Below are 22,371 nucleotides of genomic sequence, written 5' to 3' on the forward strand. Positions count from 1 at the left end.
TCTGACTTCATACCACAGCCTTAATTTCCAGTTTTCCCACAGGATCCCCGCATACTAGAAATACTCCCCAGCGCCTTCAGGATGAAATACCAAATCCTCGGCCTGGTTCATCAAAAGCCTTTCACAGGTCCTGTGCTGCCTGCTGCTCTGGCCTTAACTCTTGCCACTGTCCGCCCCACCGCACAAACACCCCCATTCTTTTTCTGCATTTTATCCATACTAACCTCTGTCATTGAATGCTCCCAGAATGGGCTTGTATTCTCAGGCTCTCTGCCTCTGCACATGTTGTTCCCTCTGCCTGGGATGCTTTCCCTCATTGTTCTGCATCCCAAATCTAAACCCAGCCCATATGTTATGAAGCACCTCCTTGAGGTTAGATGCCCACTTTGTGTTTCTACAGCCCTTTGTCCTTACCCCAGATGGTCATTAGTTCCCATCTCATTAGACTGGGGGCACTCCTTAAGGGCAGGGCCTTTGCGCTCATCTCTGAACCCCCAGAAACTGGCCTAGCACCTGGAACAAAGCAGGTAAACAAATAAATGTGTGTCTCACTAAATGATGGACCGAACAAATGACAGAATAATCAAGGAATAAATTTTGAGTTCTAAGTTAATTTCTAATAACTTTGTCTATAACATTTTAACTTCTTTCTGTTTTTCCTCTATTTCCTAGCACAGCTGAAGGTTTAACAAGAAAAAATATGTCAGATGTCAGTGGGTGGCAAACATTTTTACAAGCCCTTGGCTACTTCCTCAAAATGTTCTTTGGCTCAGCAGCACTTGGCACTCTCACTGGCTTAATCTCTGCATTAATATCCTTTTACTATGATGAACATGTGCGGCTGAGAAGATTATTCCTAATTATATCCATGGTTAGCCATTTTCTCCTATTCCTTAATGGGACCAATTTTAGTCTAAGGTTGTGTTTGATGGAGGATTTTTATGTTTAGTTGTGGTTTGAGGAGTACTTTCATTTAAACTCAAGGACTTTTAAATATAATATGTGAAATTTAGGGTGTCACTTTTTAAAGCTTAAAAAACATGTACACTGTTGGATATCAGATCTGATTTGGGAGACTTCTTAGTTCCTAGAGAATGATAACCACATTCATATAATTTTCATTTTCTGCTGTCTTTTCACATTCCAAAAATTGGAAATTAATTTCCTTTGAAAATATCAAATTGAGAAAATCTGGAAGTGTTTTCTGAAAGGACCAGAAAAGAGACTTTCAAAGTGAGCTAATCTAAGTTATTTGCACTGATTTTCTTGCTTAACTACCCATAAGCTTTTCCAGCCAGAGAAGGAAAGAGGCTTGTGAAGCCCAGTGACACCTTTATTGCTGTAGAAAATTCGTCATGTTCTAACAGGAATAGGCACCAGACCACTTCTGTGCTAGCCTAAGCCTGCGTCTCAGCGAGGTGCCACCTGGCCCTCCTCCACGAGCAGTGTGTCTCACAGATGGCCGGAAAAGCCTCTTTTGCCTGTGACAGGCATGTTTGTCTGCCATCCTGTTGAATTTTCCCTTCGACTCCTGTGTCCAGAAGTCTAAAGGCTCTAGTGAGTTGGTTGACAGCTTCTCATATTGTACCAACAAACAATAGGAAATAAACTTTATCCAGCTCAGTACTTTCCTCCATATTTATATTTTTCTTAAAAAGAGTCGGGGGAGCATCTGCTGTAATGAAGCCAGGTGAATGGTGCTGTGAGTTCCAGCAAGGGCATATGAACAATATTTGGAATATGTAAAAGGCTCTCCTTTGACAGATGAATTTGAAAATCTCCAGGGATAGGAAAAAGGGCCCTTTGATGGGGTATTGAACCCTAAAGTTCTGGAAAACCCTATTAGTTCATCTCATCTGATGCAAGAAGAGGAGGTGAAAGAATAATAAGACCCAGAAGGGACCTGGCAGTGTGGGCTATCCTCAGTCTGTCTGCAGCCCCAGCTTTGCCCCCTCAGGCCTGGCACATTCCCAATCTTCCAGGTCAGCATTTTTTAAAAGATATTTTAAATTGATTTTTAGAAAGAGAGGAAAGGAGAGGGAGATAGAAAGAAACATCAATGTGAGAGTGAGACATTGATCAGCTGCTTCCTGCACACCTCCTACTGAGATCAAGCCCGCAACCCAGGTATGTGCTCTGACTGAGAATCAAACTGGTGACCTTTCAGTGCATAGGATGATGCCCAACCAACAGAGCCACACTGGCCAGGGCCCAAATCAGTATTTTTAACTGAGTTAACTTAGGTTGATTTTAATCCCACCCCCTCTTACCATTTGTCTCAGGAATTTACATTTCTTACTTTATCTGATTCCCTTTCTTAAAACACTGTCTCCCTGCAAAGAAAAATATCCATGATGACAGGTTTTCAATTGTTACCTTAGAATGTTGCAAAATCTTGTATCTATTGTTCAATTTATATTTGGAAGGCAGCAGTTTTGTGACTTCACTAGATCTCCCACCAACTGTCCCTCATTTCTCTTTCCTTGACAACTCATTTACGTGCTAAAGCATATTGACTTGAGGAAAACGCCTTCCTTGGAGTTCGGCATGATGATCATTTTTGCGTATCTTCCTTATGGCCTTGCGGAAGGAATCTCACTCTCGGGTAAGTGAACGAGAGCATTGAAATGCCAGGTGATGGCGTGTTGTCCTGCCTGGTGAGAGAGGTTATGTTAGTTGGGTCACTTTCAATCACAAGAGACAGTCACAACTCAGAAGAACTTGCAACAAAGGGAATCTACTGGTCCCGTAGGGACACATCTGGATTTAGACCTGGCTGGATCCAGGGCCTCAGTGTTGTCACCGTCACATTTCTCTTTACCGACCATCCCGTAGCAAAGATCAAAATATCACCTCCAATTCTGCCTCTTTCCCAGAGCAAGGGCTCTGAAGGGCTTCCCTCCAAGGATGGGGTCTGACTGCCAAGAACAGTCATTCCCCGGCCCATCCCTAGGTCCTGGCACCCATTGAACTGCGTTCTGTCACTATAGTTTTCTTTTTCCAGAATGTCGTAAAAGTGAAGTCCTATAGTATGCAGGCTTTTGTGTCTTATTTTTTTCAGTTATTATAACGTTCTTAAGCAACATGTTTTTGCAAGTATGCCATTCATTATTTCTCTACATTCTTGAACTCATGGAATATATTTATAACAGCTATTTTAATGTGCTTGTTTGTTAATTCCATCATTTCTGTTAATTCTAGGTTGATTTCTGTTGATTAATTTTCCTCTGTTTGTAAGTTATATATTGCTGCTCTTTGCTTGCCTATTAATTTTTTATTGGACACCAGTCATTGTGAAGTTGATTATGTTGTTAATTATTAGATTTTCGTGTATTCTTCATAGAGTTTTTTTTTTAAATATATTTTATTGATTTTTTTACAGAGAGGAAGGAAGAGGGATAGAGAGTTAGAAACATCGATGAGAGAGACACATCGATCAGCTGCCTCTTGCACACCTCCTACTGGGGATGTGCCCGCAACCAAGTTACGTGCCCTTGACCGGAATCGAACCTGGGACCTTTCAGTCCGCAGGCCGACGCTCTATCCACTGAGCCAAACCGGTTTGGGCGAGTTTTTTTTTTTAATATATATATATATATATTTTATTGATATTTTACAGAGAGGAAGGGAGAGGGATAGAGAGCTAGAAACATCGATGAGAGAGAAACATCGATCAGCTGCCTCTTGCACACCTCCCACTGGGGATGTGCCCGCAACCAAGGTACATGCCCTTGACCGGAATCGAACCCGGGACCCTTCAGTCCGCAGGCCGACGCTCTATCCACTGAGCCAAACCGGTTTTGGCTCTTCATAGAGTTTTTGATTTTCGTCTGTCACATATCTAAGTTTCCTGCAATCAGCAAAATCCTTTTGAGGTTTACTTTTAAATTGTCAGGGCAGGTCCAGAGTAGCACTAGGAACTAATGCACTTCTGAGGACTCTAGATCATGTCCCATGTATTATGAGGTCACTCCACTCTGGCCTGTGGGAACACACACTATTCCCAGCCTTGTGTGTGCTTGGGGAACTGCTCAGCCTATTCCTTTTTAGTGATTCTCTCCCAGCCTCTTGGAATCTCACCGCTTGCATGTACAGATCAGTTCAGTCCAAGATTCAAGGGGACTCCATTATAGCTCTCAGGAGCTCTCTCCTACTGTGTGGCTTCTTCTCTGGTATTCTAGCTGCTTTGGCCTCCCCCAACTCTCATCTGTCTTTTCTTCTCAGCAAGACTGAGACTGCTGAGCTCAGTTTGGGGTTCCCCTTCCTGAGCCTCAGCCTGGAAACTAAGGCCGGCAGTAGGCTGGGCCGGGCCTGGAGTAGGAAGGGCCACCGTGTTTGTTTCCCTTCTATCAGGAATCACGGACCTACCCTGCCCAGTATTCAATGTCAGAAGATAGTTTTATTTCATATCTTTCATCAAGTTTTCTAGTTGTTTATGGCAGTACAGCAATTTGCGTAGCAATTATTTCTTCCTGGGCAACGTGGAAGTCCCCAGTGGTTTTTAATGACTCTGTTGAACAGAATTCTTCCCACAATCACTTTCTGGAATCACAGTGGGTACTCTGTGAGCAGATTTTGCCAAGGAGGAAGCAGAGAGGACTCTGTTAATTTTTTCTGGAGAACTTGTAAACATCAGGGGTTTGTTGTTGTTTTTTGTCTTTTTTTATCCCAAGCCAGTTCTCCTGGATATTTTCATCCTGGCATCTGCCATCAAGTGTCCTCTCTTACCTTTCCTGAATTTGGCACTCAATAAACATTACCTATGAAACATTTGGCTCTAGCCTAGCTATTTTACCTCTGTTTTTCTAAATGTTTCCCACCGGTTGAGATGAACACTGAGTACCTGATGGCAGATATATATCATACATCCATTTGAAATTTGTGATTAAAACAAGGGAGTATTTTTCTTTTCTTCAGAGAGGCAGTGTTTTCTGTTTGTAGGGCTCTCGTTTCCTTAGGGATTTTTGTTGTTCACATGAGTGGGGCCAAAGACAGCACATGCCAGCCAAGAACACATGGTCTACCCCGGGCCTTTGGGATCTCTATCACACAGGGTTTCAGAGAAAGGGAGGACGGCCTGGTGTGTTGTGAGGACCCTCCACGTCCCACTGGAGGAGCATAAATGGGAAAGGTGATATTTTCGCTCTCTCCTCCTTCCCTTTTTTACTCTGCTTTCCCTGACCATCACAAAGGACTGATAGTGAGTGGTTCCCATGACCACCAAGCAGGACATTCTCTTCCTACAAATCATTTACTCAAATCATGTGTTTGGAACACAGTGGTTAAGGATACAGGACTAACCTGGATTTGAATCCCAGCTCCGCCTCTCATCATTAGCTATGTAACCTCAGTTAGCAGACTTAACTTCTCTGAGCATTCACTTCCTCATGTAATAAAAGTGCCACCCTCAAGCTTGAGGTGAGAATTAAAGGGAACGATGCAAGTGAGAGTCCTGACAGAGGCATCAGTGTGTGTTATTACTAGGAAGTATCCTGGTTGCAACAGTAAATTAAATAGCCTCCCTAATTATTACTCGGAAGTATTAGCTATTCTCAGAATCTTTGTTCTAATTCTGTCTATAGCTAACTATTTCTGTTTTTCACTCAAGTCAGTTTTGAGAGTTGCTTTGCCCTCTGGCTCAAAAGAGCCATAGATGAATCGCCCCCATCCCTGGCCCTGAGCCAACTCTGGGCTTGGGGAGGGGGATTGGGGCAGAGACACATTCTGTCGAGGTGAGTCACGAGGATGGAACTTTCAGGGTTGAAGGATGCGTTTGCAAAATTGATAAGGACTTAACACTTCCTGTTAAATGCTGGGAACATGTTGGCCAAAGATGGAATGTACTGTATAGCACTCACATGCACAGGCATATATCCAAGGAATTCCTTTGCAGCACTGCCTGTGAGAGGAAAACTGGAAGTAGCTAAATGTTCATCAGTAATGGGAACAATTAAGTGAGTCTGGGTCCACTGTCACTATGGCATACTATGCAGACACTTAAAAAATGAATTTGATCTATTTGTACTGCCACTCCAAGATATATTGTTAAATTTTAAGAAAGTTAAAAAACTACTCATTCATCCATTCAGTCAATATTAAATATGCACCCTGTGCCGAGAACTGCCCTGTATCGGGGTTATAGCAGTAAACAAGACAAGATCAAAGTCCTACCTGCAGAAGAAAGACAGTAGGCAAATGAGCAAACACATAGCATAATCTCAGGCAGTGAGAAATGATATGAAGAAATCAGAATAATGTGATAGGCAGTGGCAGGGGGGCGGAAGCATCATGGCATAGGGTCAGAAGGTCGCAAAGGGCTAAGATCTGTGTGTAAGAGGGAGCCAGCCCTGGGAGGGTCTGGGGAAGGGTGTTCGGTACTGGGAACAGTAGGTGCTAAGGGTCCCAGGTAGGTGTGAAGGAGCGAGGCATGCTCCAGAAGAGCAGGAAGGCTATGCAGCTGGGATGGAGGGGCCAGGAGCCCATCCCGCAGGTTCTATAGGCCTGGGACTCTGCTAATCATGCAAAGGCAAATGTTGGAGGCTTTTGAAGAAAATCCACTGTGCTAGCAATACATGACATATATCTAACATATATCCTGTTTATTACTTTTTAAAGATAAACTTCCTAATGGCTTAGTGAGAGAACTGGCAATCTGCATATCAAACGGTTAATGGTAGTTAACCTGTGGAAAGGCGCTGTGAATGGAGACTCTTGTTTTACTCTATACCTCTGAGTCTGGATGTCTTATAGTGAAATATGTTTATTATTGGGTAATTAACAAAGAAAACTGATTATGGTTTGACTCAGCCTTCAAGAAGTACGTTGTAGCCCGGCCTGCGTGGCTCAGTTGTTGAGCCTCGACCTATGAACCAAGAGGTCATGGTTCAATTTCTTGTCAGAGCACATGCCCAGTTGGTGGGCTTGATCCCTAGTGTGGGGCCTACAGGAGGCAGCCAATCAATGATTCTCTCTCATCATTGATGTTTCTATCTCTCTCTCCCTCTCCCTTCCTCTCTGAAATCAATAAAAATATATTTAAATGAGCTGGTGAAACAAGGTCCTTTGAAAGCCAAGAAGCCAGCAACTTTCTGCGTTGGCCTGCAGTGCTAAAGCCCGTTCCATAAAAACAACTGTGTCATACCCTGTTCTCCTCCTTTGATCTCCACTGAGTTCCAAACCCAGGTTCTGGGCTCTCTTCTGCCATCTCCCTTTGCTTTGCCTTCTGATAGCTCTATTGCAAGGTCAGGCAGGGTCAGCTCTCCAGGTGATCATCTGCAGGAACATACTGAGAGAACCACCAGGTTTGCTGTCTTCTGTTTTTTGGGGGTTTTAAAAAATATTTTTATTGATTTCAGAGAGGAAGGGAGAAGGGGAGAGAGAGAGAAATATCAATGATGAGAGAGAATCATTGATCGGCTGCCTCCTGCACACCCCACACTGGGGATCAAGCCCACAACCCGGGCATGTGCCCTGTCCGGGAATCAAACCATGACCTCCTGGTTCATAGGTCAATGCTCAACCACTGAGCCACTCCAACTAGGCTGTTGTCCTCTGTTTTGTTTTTTTTTGTTTTTTTTTATCTCCACATCAATCATTCAGAATGACTCTTGAGCTGCAGTCTTCTCAGTGGTCTGCAGTAGCAAGTACAGAAGTCTCTGGTCCACTCCTTCCCTTCTCCCAAATCTTGTCCGGTGCAGCTTATAGGCAGCATTGCTGGAAAGTCCCTGTCTAACCTCATTTGTGCAGGAAGATGAAAGAGCAAAGAATTTGCTATTTGCTAAGAGGAAAGGAGCAGGCTAGGTCGAGGGACCCCACCAGTGCACAATCCAGGCTGGAGAGGGACAGGACTGGGGAGGGACTGGCCCATCTCACTCAGTCCCAATGGGCCAGACCCCAGCAGCAAGCTAACCTACCAGTTGGAGCTTCTGCCCCCTGGTGGTCAGTGAACGTCATAGCGACTGGTCAACTGTTCAACCATCTGCCCCCTGGTGGTCAGTGCATGTCATAACGAGCGGTTGAGAGGCCTTAACATATCATTAGCATATTACGCCTTGATTGGTTGAACGGACAACTGGACATTTAGCATATTAGGCTTTTATTATATAGGATGTTCACCAGTAATCCCTGTTTCTACAAAGTGGCAGAAGGAGTTAATATTTTGCTTATAGCATATTAGGCTTTTATTATATAGGATGTTCACCAGTAATCCCTGTTTCTACAAAGTGGCAGAAGGAGTTAATATTTTGCTTATAAAGTCTGACTTGCAGTTCATATATTTTGGCTTATTTAATTACTGTATTTACATGAACTAGAGACCCTAGACCGGGACACTCTGAGAGGAAACGCTCGTAAAGTGCTGCAGGAGTGATTATGGGCAGTGGCCAAATGGTGAGACTCAAATCCTCAGTAAACAACACAAGTTGTAGACTCTCATGGAGTGTCGTAAAGAAAAGACATTGTGTGTTATATCTCTCTTTCTATATAAGAAGAGTATTTCATGGTGATTACAGGGAAAGTATAAAAAAGTAAATCAAAATGTACCCCAATTCTTTTTTGTTGTTGTTTGTTAATCCTCATCCAAGGATATTTTTCCATTTTTAGAGAGAGTAGAAGGGAGGGGGAGAGTCAGAGAGAGAGAAACATCAGTGTGAGAGAGACACATCGATTGGTTGCCTTACACACATGCCTCGACCAGGGCCAGGATTGAGCCTGCAACCAAGGTACAAGCCCTTGACCAGAATGGAACCCAAGACCCTTTAGTCCTCGGGCTAATGCTCTGTCCACTGAGCCAAACCGACTAGGGCTACCCAGATTCTTATGCTCTCTAAGTGGCTCATCTGTCCTCCTTCTATCTGTGGATGACAGTGACAGCACACACCTGTCCTGTGATGGGCACTTTGCATGGCTATTCTTCATTGCCCTCCTAACAGGGTAATGAAGATTAGAAACAGAAACAGTTAATAAGCATCGACAAAGTTAAATTAGCCATGACATACCAATACAGGGTTGGGCAAAAGTAGATTTACAGTTGTTCATATGAAAAATAATACAATTCATGAGTGGGTACTCTTAGTTCCGCTATACAGATGAGAAAACTGAGGCTTGGATGGGGGTGTGGGAATTTGGCCCAAGGTCAGCCAGCCGATAGTGAAGCTGCCAGAGAGAAGGGCCCCTTAGCATTTCTCTGCAGTCTCTGATAGGCCTCAGGTATTATTTCCTTCTTTTTTTTTTTTTTTAGAATATGTTTTTATTGGTTTTAGAGAGGAAGGGAAAGGGAGAGAGAGAAAGAAACATCAATGATGAGAGCGAATCACCGATCAGCTGCCTCCTGCATGCCCCACACTGGGGATCAAGCCCACAACCTGGGCATGTGCCCCGACCGGGAATTGAACCGTGACCTCCTGGTTCATAGGTCGGTGCTCAACCACTGAGCCTCTCTGGCCAGGCTCCTTTTTCTTAAAACAACTAACATGATAGGCTCCAGGGACTTGTGGGAAGTGTGACATATTTGTGGATCACATGGTAGGTGCTTTTCTGCTCTGCTCATGTCTGGGCACTGTGCCCCATTGTCCCTCTGCAGGCATCATGGCCATCCTATTCTCAGGCATCGTGATGTCCCACTATACGCACCATAACCTGTCCCCGGTCACCCAGATCCTCATGCAGCAGACCCTCCGGACCGTGGCCTTCTTGTGCGGTGAGTTCTTCTCGGTGGTCTGGCGTGGGCCTTCCCTGAGCTGATGGTTCTTCTTACCCTGTTTGAGGAGTCCAGTTGTTCCCTGGCAGAAGAGGCAGCAGGACCCTCAGAGCCAGACTTGAACTCCCTTATCTTTTGTTTGTTACTCTGGCTTTCAAATTCCATAAAGTAAACCTAATACTTAATAAATGGAATATTTGCTGCCTACAATTTTAAAACCAAAAATAATGAAAGCTACTAATTTTCATATTAATGTATTAAAGTCACATTTCCAAAAATGTTTTCCTCGGAACAGATATTGATGAGGGTTAAGTGAATAGAGTGTGGGAAATCCTGGGATAAAGTTTAACAAGTTTCTGAACTGCAGGACTTTTCAGCAGTGTGCATTGTGAACTTCTGAGAGAGGAATGTAGTAACAGCATTTCCCAAACTTGTCCATAGGAGCATCTTGAAAGACCTAACTTGGGGATGTATCATTGTTGGGCTGGGGTACACCAGGATGACTGGTTCCCCCATGCACCCCCTCCCTAGTTTATGCCTGGCCCTGAAGGAACCGCTCTCACACTGTCCCTTTGCACTGGTGCCCAAGTGGCTGTGCCCTAGCTGTCACCATCAGCATCTCCCCTGACATTTCAGTGGGGCTTGTCTCATTTTGAAGTGTGAGTTCCACACTGTCACATGCTAGGTAGGAGGCAGGGACAGGCTGTGCAGACTTCAGTACATGGATAAGGAGGCTCAGGTGTCAAATGACTTGTCCACAGTCACATGGTTCAGAAGTGACTCTGAAGCCAGGTCTGTCTCTTCTGGCCCAGCAGGTATTTTTTCCATAGCACCCCTCTCAGAAAGTCATGGCTAAAGACTTTGACCCTGACTTACCATTAAAGGAGTGTAAAGCAAAACATCCATCAAATTCTGTTTTGTACCCATCAGATTAGTAAATGTTAAATTTGATAATACCCACTTCTGGCACAGGTGTATGTAGGACAGGCCATTGATGTGCATGTATATTGATGCCATTTCTTTGGAGAGTCATTTGCAGCATGTCTGAATTTAAAAGGCATGAGCTCTTGGACCCACAATTCTACCAGGGATTTTGCCTGTGCACAGGGATGCTTGTTGTAGTTTGTAATATCAGAAATAGAAACAGTCAATAAGCATTGACAATGGATTCATTAAATTAGCTATGACATACCGATACAGGGTTGGACAAAAGTAGGTTTACAGTTGTTCATATGGAAAATAATACAATCCTATATAACAAAAGCCTAATATGCAAATCAACTGAATGGCGGAACGACCAGTGGAACGACTGTTTGCTATGATGTGCACTGACCACAAGAGGGCAGATGCTCAACGCAGGAGCTGCCCCAGGCCGCAAGGCCCCAGGCCAGTCAAGGTGGGTGCCAGCAGGGTTCCCCCGATCGCCCCACCAGTCGTCCCACAGATAGGCTCTGATCGCTGCCCAGGCCTAGGGACCCTACCTGTGCACGAATTTCGTGCACCGGGCCTCTAGTAATCCTATCTAATAAAAGAGTAATATGCAAATTGACCATCACTCCAAGACACAAGATGGCTGCCCCCATGTGGTCAAAGATAGCTGCCCCCATGTGGACACAAAATGGCCGCCACAAGATGGCCGGCAGGGGAGGGCAGTTGTGGGCAGTTGGAGGTGACCAGGTTGGCAGAGGAGGGCAGTTGGGGGAGACCAGGCCAGCAAGGGAGAGCAGTTGTGGGGTGGGGGGCAGGCCTGCAGGGGAGGGCAGTTGGGGGGGACCAGGCCTGCAGGGGAAGGCAGTTGGGGGGGACCAGGTCAGCAGGGGAGGGCAGTTGGGGGGGACCAGGACTGCAGGGGAGGGCAGTTGGGAGGGGCAGGCCTGCAAGGGAGAGCAGTTGGGGGGCGGGGGGCAGGCCTGTAGGGGAGGGCAGTTGGAGGGGGGACCAGGCCTGCAGTGGAGGACAATTGGGGGGGACCCAGGCCAGCAAGGGAAGGCAGTTGGGGGGGAGACCCAGGCCTGCAGGGGAAGGCGATTGGGGGGACCAGGCCTGCAGGGGAGGGCAGTTGGGGGGGACCAGGTCAGCAGGGGAGGGCAGTTCGGGGGGAACAGGACTGCAGGGGAGGGCAGTTTGGGGGGGGCGCCTGCAGGGAAGGGCAGTTGGGGGGGTACCAGGCCTGCAGTGGAGGACAGTTGCAGGGGACCCAGGCCTGCAGAGGAGGGCAGTTAGGGGCGACCAGACTGGCAGGGACGGGCAGTTAGGGGTGACCAGGCCATCAGGGGAGGGCAGTTAGGGGCAATCAGGCTGGCAGAGGAGCAGTTAGGCGTCGATCAGGCTGACAGTGGAGTGGTTAGGGGGTGATCAGGCTGGCAGGCAGAAGCGGTTACAGGCAATCAGGCAGAAGCAGGTGAGCGGTTGGGAGCCAGCAGTCCTGGATTGTGAGAGGAATGTCCAACTGCCCGTTTAGGCCCGATCCCACTGGGCAGTTGGACATCCCTCAAGGGGTCCCAGATTGGAGAGGGTGCAGGCTGGGCTGAGGGACACCCCCCGCCCCCCCGCCCCCATGCATGAATTTCATGCACCAGGCCTCTATTTAATAAATATAATGCAAGAATAAATTCTGTGTTTCATGTTACTCACAACTGTAAATGTACTTTTGCCCAATCCTGTACAGTAGAATTTATGCTGCCAGAGAAAACCATAATGTAGACATCAAAGCGACCTAAATGAGCATTTGGAAAGATCACAAAAAACATTAATGGCTCAAGGAAAAATTCAAGGAGGAGAGGGGTGAATCTACTGTCCAGCTTGTGACTTATTTTAAAAAGATACACATTTGAAGGAAAAAAATGTGGGCAAAGTGTTTTAAAACAGCCTTGCTATATTATAATACTCAACTATTTTACAATACAGTCTTTTCTCCCTGGTTATGAGGCTGTTCTGGGGCATCACAATAAAAGCAGGGAGCCTAGCCCTAGCTGGTTTGGCTCAGTGGATATAGCATTGGCCTGTGGACTGAAGGGTTCCGGGTTTGATTCCGGTCAAGGGCACATGCCCGGGTTGCAGTCTCAATTCCCAGTGCGGGGCATGCAGGAGGTAGCCAATCATTGATGTTTCTCTCTCTCCCTTCCTCTCTGAAATCAATAAAAATATATATATTTTTAAAAAAATAAAGCAGGGAGCCTAGTGGTGGAAATGTACAAGGTCCTTTTCTTTGGGATACATAGCAACGGCTTGTACAGTGAGCATAAATGTCGGACTCTTGTGGGTGGAGCCCAGAGCTGGAAATGTACTCCTTCCTGCAAATGCTGCAGGGTGTGAGCTGTCTTCTAAACCTGGGGTGGTATTAAATATATGAGGTCAATCATTGGGCTTTGTCCGCTCTGGCAAGGAAGATAACAAAGGGCCCTTTCACACTAGTCAGGTGGTGTCTGCAGCCACTGGCTCTGAATTGTTGTCACTTTACCGGCAGTCGGGATCCTTGCTAATCACAGTGTTCAACAAATGGACTGAGTACTTATTTACACGAGTATTTGACAGTTGCCTCATTAAATTAGGAGATTCAGAATATCAAGCACATGTTGCTTGTGTGATAGAGAAAAATTAGATAATCACAGTACTAGTTTCACCAGGTATTGTTTGCAGATGTTTCAGAAAATATGCAAAGTGTTTCTGACTTACTTGTGAATGTTTGCTTGCTTAACAATTTAGTATTGTATTGGGAAAAATAGTCTGGGCTAAATAATCCATTCTTTGGTTTGTTTCAGAAACATGTGTGTTTGCATTTCTTGGCCTGTCCATTTTTAGTTTCCCTCACAAGTTTGAAATTTCCTTTGTCGTCTGGTGCATAGTAAGTATTTTCCTTGTTTTTTATTTAATTACTTATTCATAGCTCAGTGACCACATGTTCTGGATTCATTTATGTAACTGTTAACTGTTCAAAGTTAACAGCTACATAGACACTCCTATGTTTAAGTTTTTTTGTTTTTGTTACAAAATCACAAACATACAATAAAGGGGTGGAATTAAGTGAATGCATATCCCTGGAAAAGGATTTTTGCTTCTTTTTAAATTTTAAATGGCCTTAAATGATATGGTCTTCTTTTAAAAGCACATTGTATGTGTTTTTATGTTCGGTGGTAAAAGCAGATTTCAAAATTGAATATGTAATTGAGCATAACCATGTAAAAACATTATGCATAGAAAAAGAAAATTTCACCAAATGTTCCCAGTGCTTGTAGAACTGAGGATGATTTTTTTTCTTTTCTATGCTTTCTGGATAATTTATAATGCATGTATTTCTTACTGTAGTTCTCTTCAGATGTCCATTCATAAGCTTGACCTTTTGCATTGTGTAAAGATTACTAGGCCCTTAGTTCCCCTGAAGATTCATCCAGGGTACTCATCCCAGGTGATTCTTACTATCAAGAAGGTTTGGGAAACTGTTATAGTTGGACTGGGGGTGGCAGTAGGAGACACATTAAAATACATCTCTAAAAAAGGAAAGTAGAAGATTAATCATTTGTAGAAGAATCAAGTCCTTGTGGGAAAAATAAAAGTTTAGCATTTAAAAGAAAGGTCCAGCTCTGGCCAGTATGGCTTAGTTGGTTGAGCATCATCCCATACACCAAGAAGTCATTGGTTTGATTCCTGGTCAGGGCACATGCCCCTATTGGAGGCTCGATCCCTAGTAGGGAAAATGCAGGAAGCAGCCGATAGATGTTTCTTTCTCATCTCCCTCTCCCTTTCTTTCTCTTTCTAAAATCAGTAAAAACATTTAGAAAATAAAAGAAAGGTCCAGGCATCTGATCAAAGTGACATGAGTGGCTTTTAACAGTTCGGGCATTTAGCCTGGTGTCCCCAGGTTGCTTGTCTGTGTTCCTCTTTGTGTCTCTTCCCTCAGTGAGCTCATCTCCCGGGGGCCCTCCAGCTGATTCAGACTCCAATCCCTAATTTGATCTTTGTTGTCCCTTTAGATCCTATGTTACTTTAAGGCACTTAAGAAGTATACCTTATTATTGTTGAATTATTATAATTCATCTTCAGTTAACTATTATTACCAGCTCCACTTAATAAAGCATAGCTATTGAGAGTCAAAGTTTTTATTTTGCACAGTCATCTACCATGTGCAAACCAGGGAGATCTACCTGTTTGGCCTGTGGGGAAACTGAGACACAGAGAAGAAAAGGAGCCCTTCGAAAAAAGATGTTTCTCCTTGAAACCTGGGTGCTTACACTCCGTCGGCAAGAGCGTGTGGCTTTTGTCACTGTTATCTGTCCTCCAAACTCCAGTTTCAGGACAAGAGGACAGAAGCAAGTCTTTTCAGAAAGTATAATAGTCTTTAGTGTGGTCTCTGGGTAAACGGGGCCACCTTTGGTGAAACCTGAAATGCAAGTGTCAGATTGGGAGGTTGGATTCCAGTGGGTGAAACAGGGAGGTGACTGTGTCAGCCATGGGTTGGGAGGAAAAGGAGAATGAGAAGATGCCCTGGGGTGGTGACTTGGTTTTCTCTGAGCACATAGGCTGGCCCTGCCCCTCCTGGGGGCAGCCTATGCTTTTCGAATGAATTACTTTACACTGGCTCAGTGGTCAAGGGCATGGGTTTTGGGGACAGAACCAGATTTGAGACTTGGCTCCACCACTTCCTGCCGGGGTCAGCTTGGGCCAGTTACTTAACCTCTCTTTGTCTCTGTTCCCTTGTCTCCAAAATGGAGACAGTAATAGCTACTTTATAAGACCATTGCAAGGATCTAAATTTAACAAGATAATGCATATAAAATGCTTAGCACATTGTCTGACATATAAATGTTAGATGATTGGGAGCCATTATTAACTTGACCATCCAAGGCATGCACACTCCAAAGCACACTCAATCCGTGCTGGTTAAAAGGATAAACTCAGAGCCTACAGAATGTGCGTGTGTATATTATCCTTTTCAAGATTAAAAAATGGAGGTAAATTAATAAGTAGCTCTAAGTATCCACTTAGATAAGATTTAAACTTCACATAAATCTGCATTTTGTTAAGACCAACATGCCTTTGGAAATGGTTAGGAGCCCAAAGCCATGGCAAGTAGCTGTGTTGTATGATTTTTTAAAATCTACCTGTGTGTTCCTTTTGCTCAGGGAATAACGTTTATGTGTATAGGTCGGCCCTTCTCAGTCTTTTCTCCTTTCCCTGAGGAGGAGGGCCCCCATGGGAGAGGCAGGAACACCAGTCCGTGCCTCCAGAGCTAGCTCACTGGGAGTGATTAGCACAGCCCTGTCCCATAGTGGAGCACCTTTGGAGGAGTTAGATTGCCCTTAAATTAAATAATTTCTGGGTACTTCTGAATAGCCTCTTGGCATTTGGTCCTGTTCTGCTGTCATTACTAAAGCCATCTCTGATGTCCTCTCTTTCTGACTACTGGGTTGTGACGTAAAAAGCATTATCCTTTCTCAGACACAGAAACCAGGCAACCCCAGCCGGGTTTCTGACTAGCACTGTGTTATTCACACCTTTTATAACTGAGGGGAATGCCCTATTTATAGTGGGTGTGCTACAAGGCCTGTGTCAGCCTCAACAAGCTTCAGCTTAAAGAACCAGAGGTTTCCATCTAAGACTTGGTTTGTTGCTATTAACAGGTACTTGTACTGTTTGGCAGAGCAGTGAATATTTTCCCTCTTTCCTACCTTCTGAATTTCTTCCGTGATCATAAAATCACACCGAAGATGATGTTCATCATGTGGTTTAGTGGTAAGTCTAATCTTTTTTTAATTTTATTTTAAATAAATCTTTATTCAGATTATTACAATTGTTTCTCCTTTTTCCCCCCATAGCTCCCCTCCACCCGGTTCCCACCCCACCTTCTGCCCTTACCTCCCCGCCACTGTCCTCATCCATAGGTGTATGATTTTTGTCCAGTCTCTTCCTGAACCCCCTCATACTCCTCTCCCCCTGAGAATTATCAGTCCACTCCCTTTCTATGCCCCTGATTCTATTATATTCACCAGATTATTCTGTTCCTCAGATTTTTAATTCACTTGATTTTTAGGTTCACTTGTTGATAGATATGTATTTGTTGTTCATAATTTTTATCTTTACTTTTTTCTTCTTCCTCTTCTTTAAGAATACCTTTCAGCATTTCATATAATACTGGTTTGGTGGTGATGAACTCCTTTAGCTTTTTCTTATCTGTGAAGCTCTTTATCTGCCCTTCAATTCTGAATGATAGCTTTGCTGGGTAGAGTAATCTTGGTTGTAGGTTCTTGCTTTTCATCACTTTGAAAATTTCTTGCCACTCCCATCTGGCCTGCATAGTTTCTATTGAGAAATCAGCTGACAATCGTATGGGTGCTCCCTTGTAGGTAATTAACTGTTTTTCTCTTGCTGCTTTTAATATTCTCTCTTTGTCTTTTGCTCTTGGCATTTTAATTATGATGTGTCTTGGTGTGGTCCTCTTTGGATTCCTTTTGTTTGGGGTTCTGTGCGCTTCCTGGACTTGTAAGTCTATTTCTTTCACCAGGTGGGGGAAGTTTTCAGTCATTATTTCTTCAAATAGGTTTTAGTATCTTGCTCTCTCTCTTCTTCTGGCACCCCCATAATTCGGATGTTGGTACGCTTGAAGTTGTCCCAGAGGCTTTTTACACTATCTTCAACTTTTTGGATTTTTTTTCTTTTTGCTTTTTCGGTTGAGTGTTTTTTGCTTCTTTGTATTTCAATTCTTTGACTTGATTCTTGTGTTCCTCTAGTCTGTTGTTGGGTCTCTGTATAATATTTTTTATTTCAGTCAGTGTATGTTTAATTTCTAGTTGGTCCTTTTTCATATCTTCGAGGGTCTCGTTATATTTATCGGCCTTTTCTAGGATATTCTTGAAAAGCCTTATAACCGTGGTTTTGAATTCTATATCCAGTCGTTTGTTTTCCTCCATTTCTTTCGTTTGTGATCTGTTTCTTTGACGCCGCATTTTCACTGCTTCCCTGAGTTGGTAGATTTGTGTGCTAGGTTTCCAATATGGCCCAGTGGGTCGGCCTCCCCAGTTAACCTGAGGTGGACACTCTTGGTGCACCCCTTTGTGGACGGTGTGTACAGCCTTGTTGTAGTTAAGTCTTGATTGTTGTTGGTATCACTGGGAGGAATTGACCTCCAGGCCAGTTGGCTATAAGGATCAGCTGTGTCTACGCTGGGAGAAGTTCGGTGCTGGAGACAGCCTTATAGGAGACTTGCCAAATTGCAATAGCCTCTGTGCTCAGCTTGGATGGGGTGGAGTCTCAGGGCGGAGCAGACAGTCTTGGCTTCCAGTCAGCCTTGCCCTTGCGCGCGCGCCTCCAGTCCTCTGCCTTTCCCGGCTCCCGAGTCTCCGCCCGAGAGTCCAGATTCCCCCCACAAGAGCGTGGGTCCCCAGGGGCTCGCCTGGAACTGGGGTTCAGTGCAGTCAGAACTGGGGTTCAGTGCAGTCAGGAGCTTCTGACTCCCTTCCACTAGGGAAAGCCTGTGGCAACCTCCGCAGACTTTGTGCGCACGGGCACGCGCGCACCTCCAGACCTCTGCCTTCCCCGGCTCCCGAGTCTCTGCCTGAGAGTCCAGATATCCCCCCATAAGAGCGTGGGTCCCCAGGGGCTCGCCTGGAACTGGGGTTCAGTGCAGTCAGAACTGGGGTTCAGTGCATTCAGGAGCTTCGGACTCCCTTCTGCTAGGGAAAGCCTGTGGCAACCTCCACAGCCTTTGTGCACACTGGTGCGCGCGCCTCCAGATCCCTGCCTGCCGGGGCTTCCCCGGGTCTCCCCCAGGTCTCCGAGTCTCCGAGTGCCTTTCTCTCTACCTGACAGTCCAGATTCCCCCTGTATGAGCCTGGGTCCACGGGGTTTCGCCCGGGACTAGGGTTCAGTGCAGTCAGAACTGGGGTTCAGTGCAGTCGGGGGCTTCCTTCCCCCTTCCGCCAGAGAAAGTCAGCCAGGCTCTCAGCCGCCCTTCCTCTCTGCGCGCACAAAGACCCTTTGCCGTACCTCCAATTCTCTGTGAGCTTTTCTCTTTCCTTCTAGTTGTAGAATTTCCACTCAGCCAGCTTTCCTGTGGTTCTGGATGGTGTCCGTTCTGTCTTTTAGTTGTAGTTTTGAAATTGTTGTGCGAGGCAGCAGTTTAGGTGCTTACCTATGCCGCCATCTTGGTTTCTCTGGTAAGTCTAATTTGAATGAAAAGTGGAAGGAAGATACTTCTTACAAAGGCACATACCATGCAGCGGACACACGGGCTAGAGCTCTTTGAAAACAAGTGTATTTCACAAGCCAAAAATAATATAGGTTCCCAGGCTATTAGTGCTGCCAGGAGCTGCTTGGGAGGCACCGGACAAATTGCATGTGCTGTTGCCTGTCAAGCTGTGTGGCCCTGGGAGGACTCTGTTCTCTCAGTCTCGGTTCCTCATCTGTAGAATAATAGGACCTGCTTTACAGGGTTTCCTGGGAACAGCAAATGAAATCATGCAGGCAGAGCACTTAGCACAGGCCTGGCTCACACACAGGGAGGGTTTGGTCTATACTACCTGTTGTATTTATAAAATGTGAGTGTTGGGCTTGATAAACACACACACACACACACACGGTGCTTCATAGCCTGGACAGGCCACCTCATTTGATCTGCTCAAGCCCCCTGTGAAGTGGGAACGGAGGTGAGCCTCCACCTGGGCCCCCTTCTCTATGGCCTGCTTTCTCACACCCCAGAGCCTCACAGAATGAGTTGGTGCTCTCCAGGGCCTCTGTTAGGATGTTTGACTGCCCATGACCCTGGGCTGTCCGAGGTCCTCTGAGAACGAGGTCAGGATGCCGCTGCCTCTCCTTCTCCTTCCATCTGTCCTCTTACTCCCTTCATTGTCCCCCTAGGCTTGCGGGGTGCCATCCCCTATGCTCTGAGCCTGCACCTGGACCTGGAGCCCATGGAGAAGCGGCAGCTCATCGGCACCACCACCATCATCATCGTGCTCTTCACCATCCTGCTGCTGGGCGGCAGCACCATGCCCCTCATCCGCCTCATGGACATCGAGGATGCCAAGGCGCGTCGCCGGAACAAGAAGGATGTCAACCTCAGCAAGACAGAGAAGATGGTTAGTGCTTGGTGGGCCCAGAGCAGGGCAGAGGGTTGGTCCCCAATGACTGCCAGGAAATGGGGAAATGAGAACAACTTGAGAATGCTCAGCACCTACACACACACACCCCCATGTACATGCAGTTGCCCAACCTGACAAGGGGGTGAACTAAGGTTCTGAAGCATAGCTCTTCGTGGTACACAGTTTATCTGCCAGCCTCGTGGCCTGGTGCAGCCATGGAGGTCAGGGGAGTGGACCTGTATCAGACTCTCCCAGCAACACTCCTCCCCTGCTAGCAACCGCCCACCCCATCAGGACCCAGGACTGGAAGGTTTCAAAATCCTATCATTCCCCAATGTCTACTGAATGCCTCGTGTTGGGGCCTGAGTGGAGGAAGGTGCTTACAGTGGCTTTGAGGGCCATGAGAGAAGTGTCCTCCACCGAGGCCAGACAAGGGCCTGATTGGAGCTGAGGTGCCCAGGGCCCAGCTGCAGTGAACCTGAGGCCCCCATACCATTGCCTTCCTCTGCCTGGCAGTTGCTCCTGCCTGTGGGCCACCCCTCCCAAGTCAGCTGTGGTCATGCCTTCCCTGCCCTGTGTCCCCCTCGGGCCCATGTGCTGAGCCAGACTCTGACAGGAGCAAAGGCCGCCCTAGTCTCTCCTCCCACCTCTGTGCACCCACCATTCCCCCAAATTTCCAGAAATGCATCTTTTTCTGGTTGCCTTATTCGAGGCCATCAGTCACTTGAATTAGTCTTGGATGGCACAGCAATCCTCAACCAGGAGACAGGGAAAGGGGATGTGCCCACTTCTCCCTCTGAAAGTCCAGGTCTGGGCAGATCTTGGCCTCTAGTCTCTGTGCTGCTGGAAAGGAACTTTCAGATGACCTCACGCTGGGCTGCTCAACGTTGCTTCCTCCTCTCAGCGGTCTTTCTCCCCACCCCCACTCACCAACTTTGTTGTTTTTTAATCCTCACCCGAAGATACGTTTATTGATTTTAGGGAGGAATGAAGAGAGGGAGATGGGAGGGAGAGAGGGAGAAAAAGAGAGAGAGAGAGAGGCATCGATGTGAAAGAGAAACATCAATCGGTTGCCTCCCATACTTAACCTAACCTGGGATCAAACCCGCAACCTTTTTTTGGTATATGGGACGACACTCCAACCAACTGAGCCATCCAGCCAGGGCCAAACTTTGTTTTTAATAAAAGTTTTAGTGTAGGTTCTGAGACCTTTCAGTGGGGTCAGAATTGGTGAAGGGCTCCAGGGTCCAACATGTCTGGGGTGGGGCTAGAAAGAATTTGCATTTCTAACAGGTTGCCAGGTGCTGATCCTGCAGCCACACTTGGTGAATCTACCACCCTGGGCTCTAGTAGAAGCAGGATGTTTGCTCAGAGGAAGCACATGCTGTTCAAGGAATGGCCTGTGGCACTGGCACTGTGCGTGAGGCTCCTTAACTGTCTCAGATCACCCATACCAGCAGGAAGCAGTGGTCTCATTATGCCCATTTTGCAGATGAGAGCACTAAGGCACACAGAGGCCAAACCACACAGCCAAGGTCACACAGACTCCAGAGCCTGCACTCTTAACTGCCAGTCTCCACCAATGGTCCCCAAGGTGGAGCTCCTGGACCAGCAGCATCACTGGGGACTTGTTAGGAATACAGATTCTTGGGCCCCATCCCAGACCTCCTAAATCAGCTGTGCAAGTGGGCCCAGCATTTTGTGGATTCTTAAGCCCTTCAAACCTGCACCAGATGCCAGGGCTCCCCAGTGGAGGCCCAGTTAGCTGACTGGCTGGAAAGTATCTCCTCTAGCAAAGTAGTAAACACTGTTCACAACCTGTATGGTCGGCTCTGCAGAGGCCTGGAGCAGGGCTGAGTAGATCAGTGAACCTGAGACCTACTTGCCTTCCAGACCTGCTCTGTGCCATGTGTAGTCATTCTCTTCATTTCTTTCTGGTTCCTGCTGGGATTGTGTCTGTATGTCTCATGTCCTCCCACTACCCTCCCCATCCCTCCCTGGCACTGATCTGCACATTAAAATCCAGAAGCTTACAAACCAAGCCCAGCCCTAGCCCAGAACTTCTGATTTATTCACAATTCTGATTTATTCCTGGGTATCCATCATGTTTTTACAAACCTCCCTACCTCACTACTGGCTCCCAGGAAGCCCTTTGCTACCCACAGATACACTGCATTGATTAGAAAGTACAGTTAGGGTTGGGGACACTGGTGGCCAGGGGTGAAGGGTTGCGAGGTAGGCTGGGTGGTGTGGGGGCTTCCAGGAAGATGTCAGCCCATCTACCAACCCTCAGCTGCCTTCCTTCCCCCTCAGGGCAACACAGTGGAGTCGGAGCACTTGTCGGAGCTCACCGAGGAGGAGTATGAAGCCCACTACATCAGGCGGCAGGACCTCAAAGGCTTCCTGTGGTTGGATGTCAAGTACCTGAACCCCTTCTTCACACGGCGGCTGACCCAGGAGGTGGGACACAGGCCAGGGCCACATGGCCAGGGGTCCCTTGCCTTCCTCCCTCAGAGGCCAAGAGTGGGGGAAAGGGAAGGCCCACATGCTGTGTTGGGGAGAGGCAGCCAGGCCGCCTCCTCCCACTTGGCTCTCCTTCCC

At 46.5% G+C, this 22,371-nt stretch overlaps 1 protein-coding gene across 3 annotated transcripts in view; it reads left to right on the forward strand.

The window, feature by feature from the left end:
- Nucleotides 1-22,371, forward strand: part of SLC9A8 (solute carrier family 9 member A8) — an 86,649-nt gene that overhangs the window by 45,478 nt on the left and 18,800 nt on the right. For all 3 annotated transcript variants that reach the window (XR_013961380.1, XM_080683374.1, XM_080683375.1), the window contains 7 exons: nucleotides 673-811; nucleotides 2,500-2,605; nucleotides 9,581-9,697; nucleotides 13,459-13,541; nucleotides 16,315-16,426; nucleotides 19,547-19,767; nucleotides 22,084-22,230. Coding sequence is in view for 2 of the 3 variants with exons in the window: in XM_080683374.1 (XP_080539500.1) it covers nucleotides 673-811; nucleotides 2,500-2,605; nucleotides 9,581-9,697; nucleotides 13,459-13,541; nucleotides 16,315-16,426; nucleotides 19,547-19,767; nucleotides 22,084-22,230 (925 nt within the window). In the remaining variant the exon portion in view is untranslated. The remainder of the gene's footprint in view (nucleotides 1-672; nucleotides 812-2,499; nucleotides 2,606-9,580; nucleotides 9,698-13,458; nucleotides 13,542-16,314; nucleotides 16,427-19,546; nucleotides 19,768-22,083; nucleotides 22,231-22,371) is intronic.

The sequence above is a fragment of the Plecotus auritus genome (genome assembly GCF_963455305.1).
Source record: "Plecotus auritus genome assembly, chromosome: 8".
Lineage (NCBI taxonomy): Eukaryota > Metazoa > Chordata > Mammalia > Chiroptera > Vespertilionidae > Plecotus > Plecotus auritus.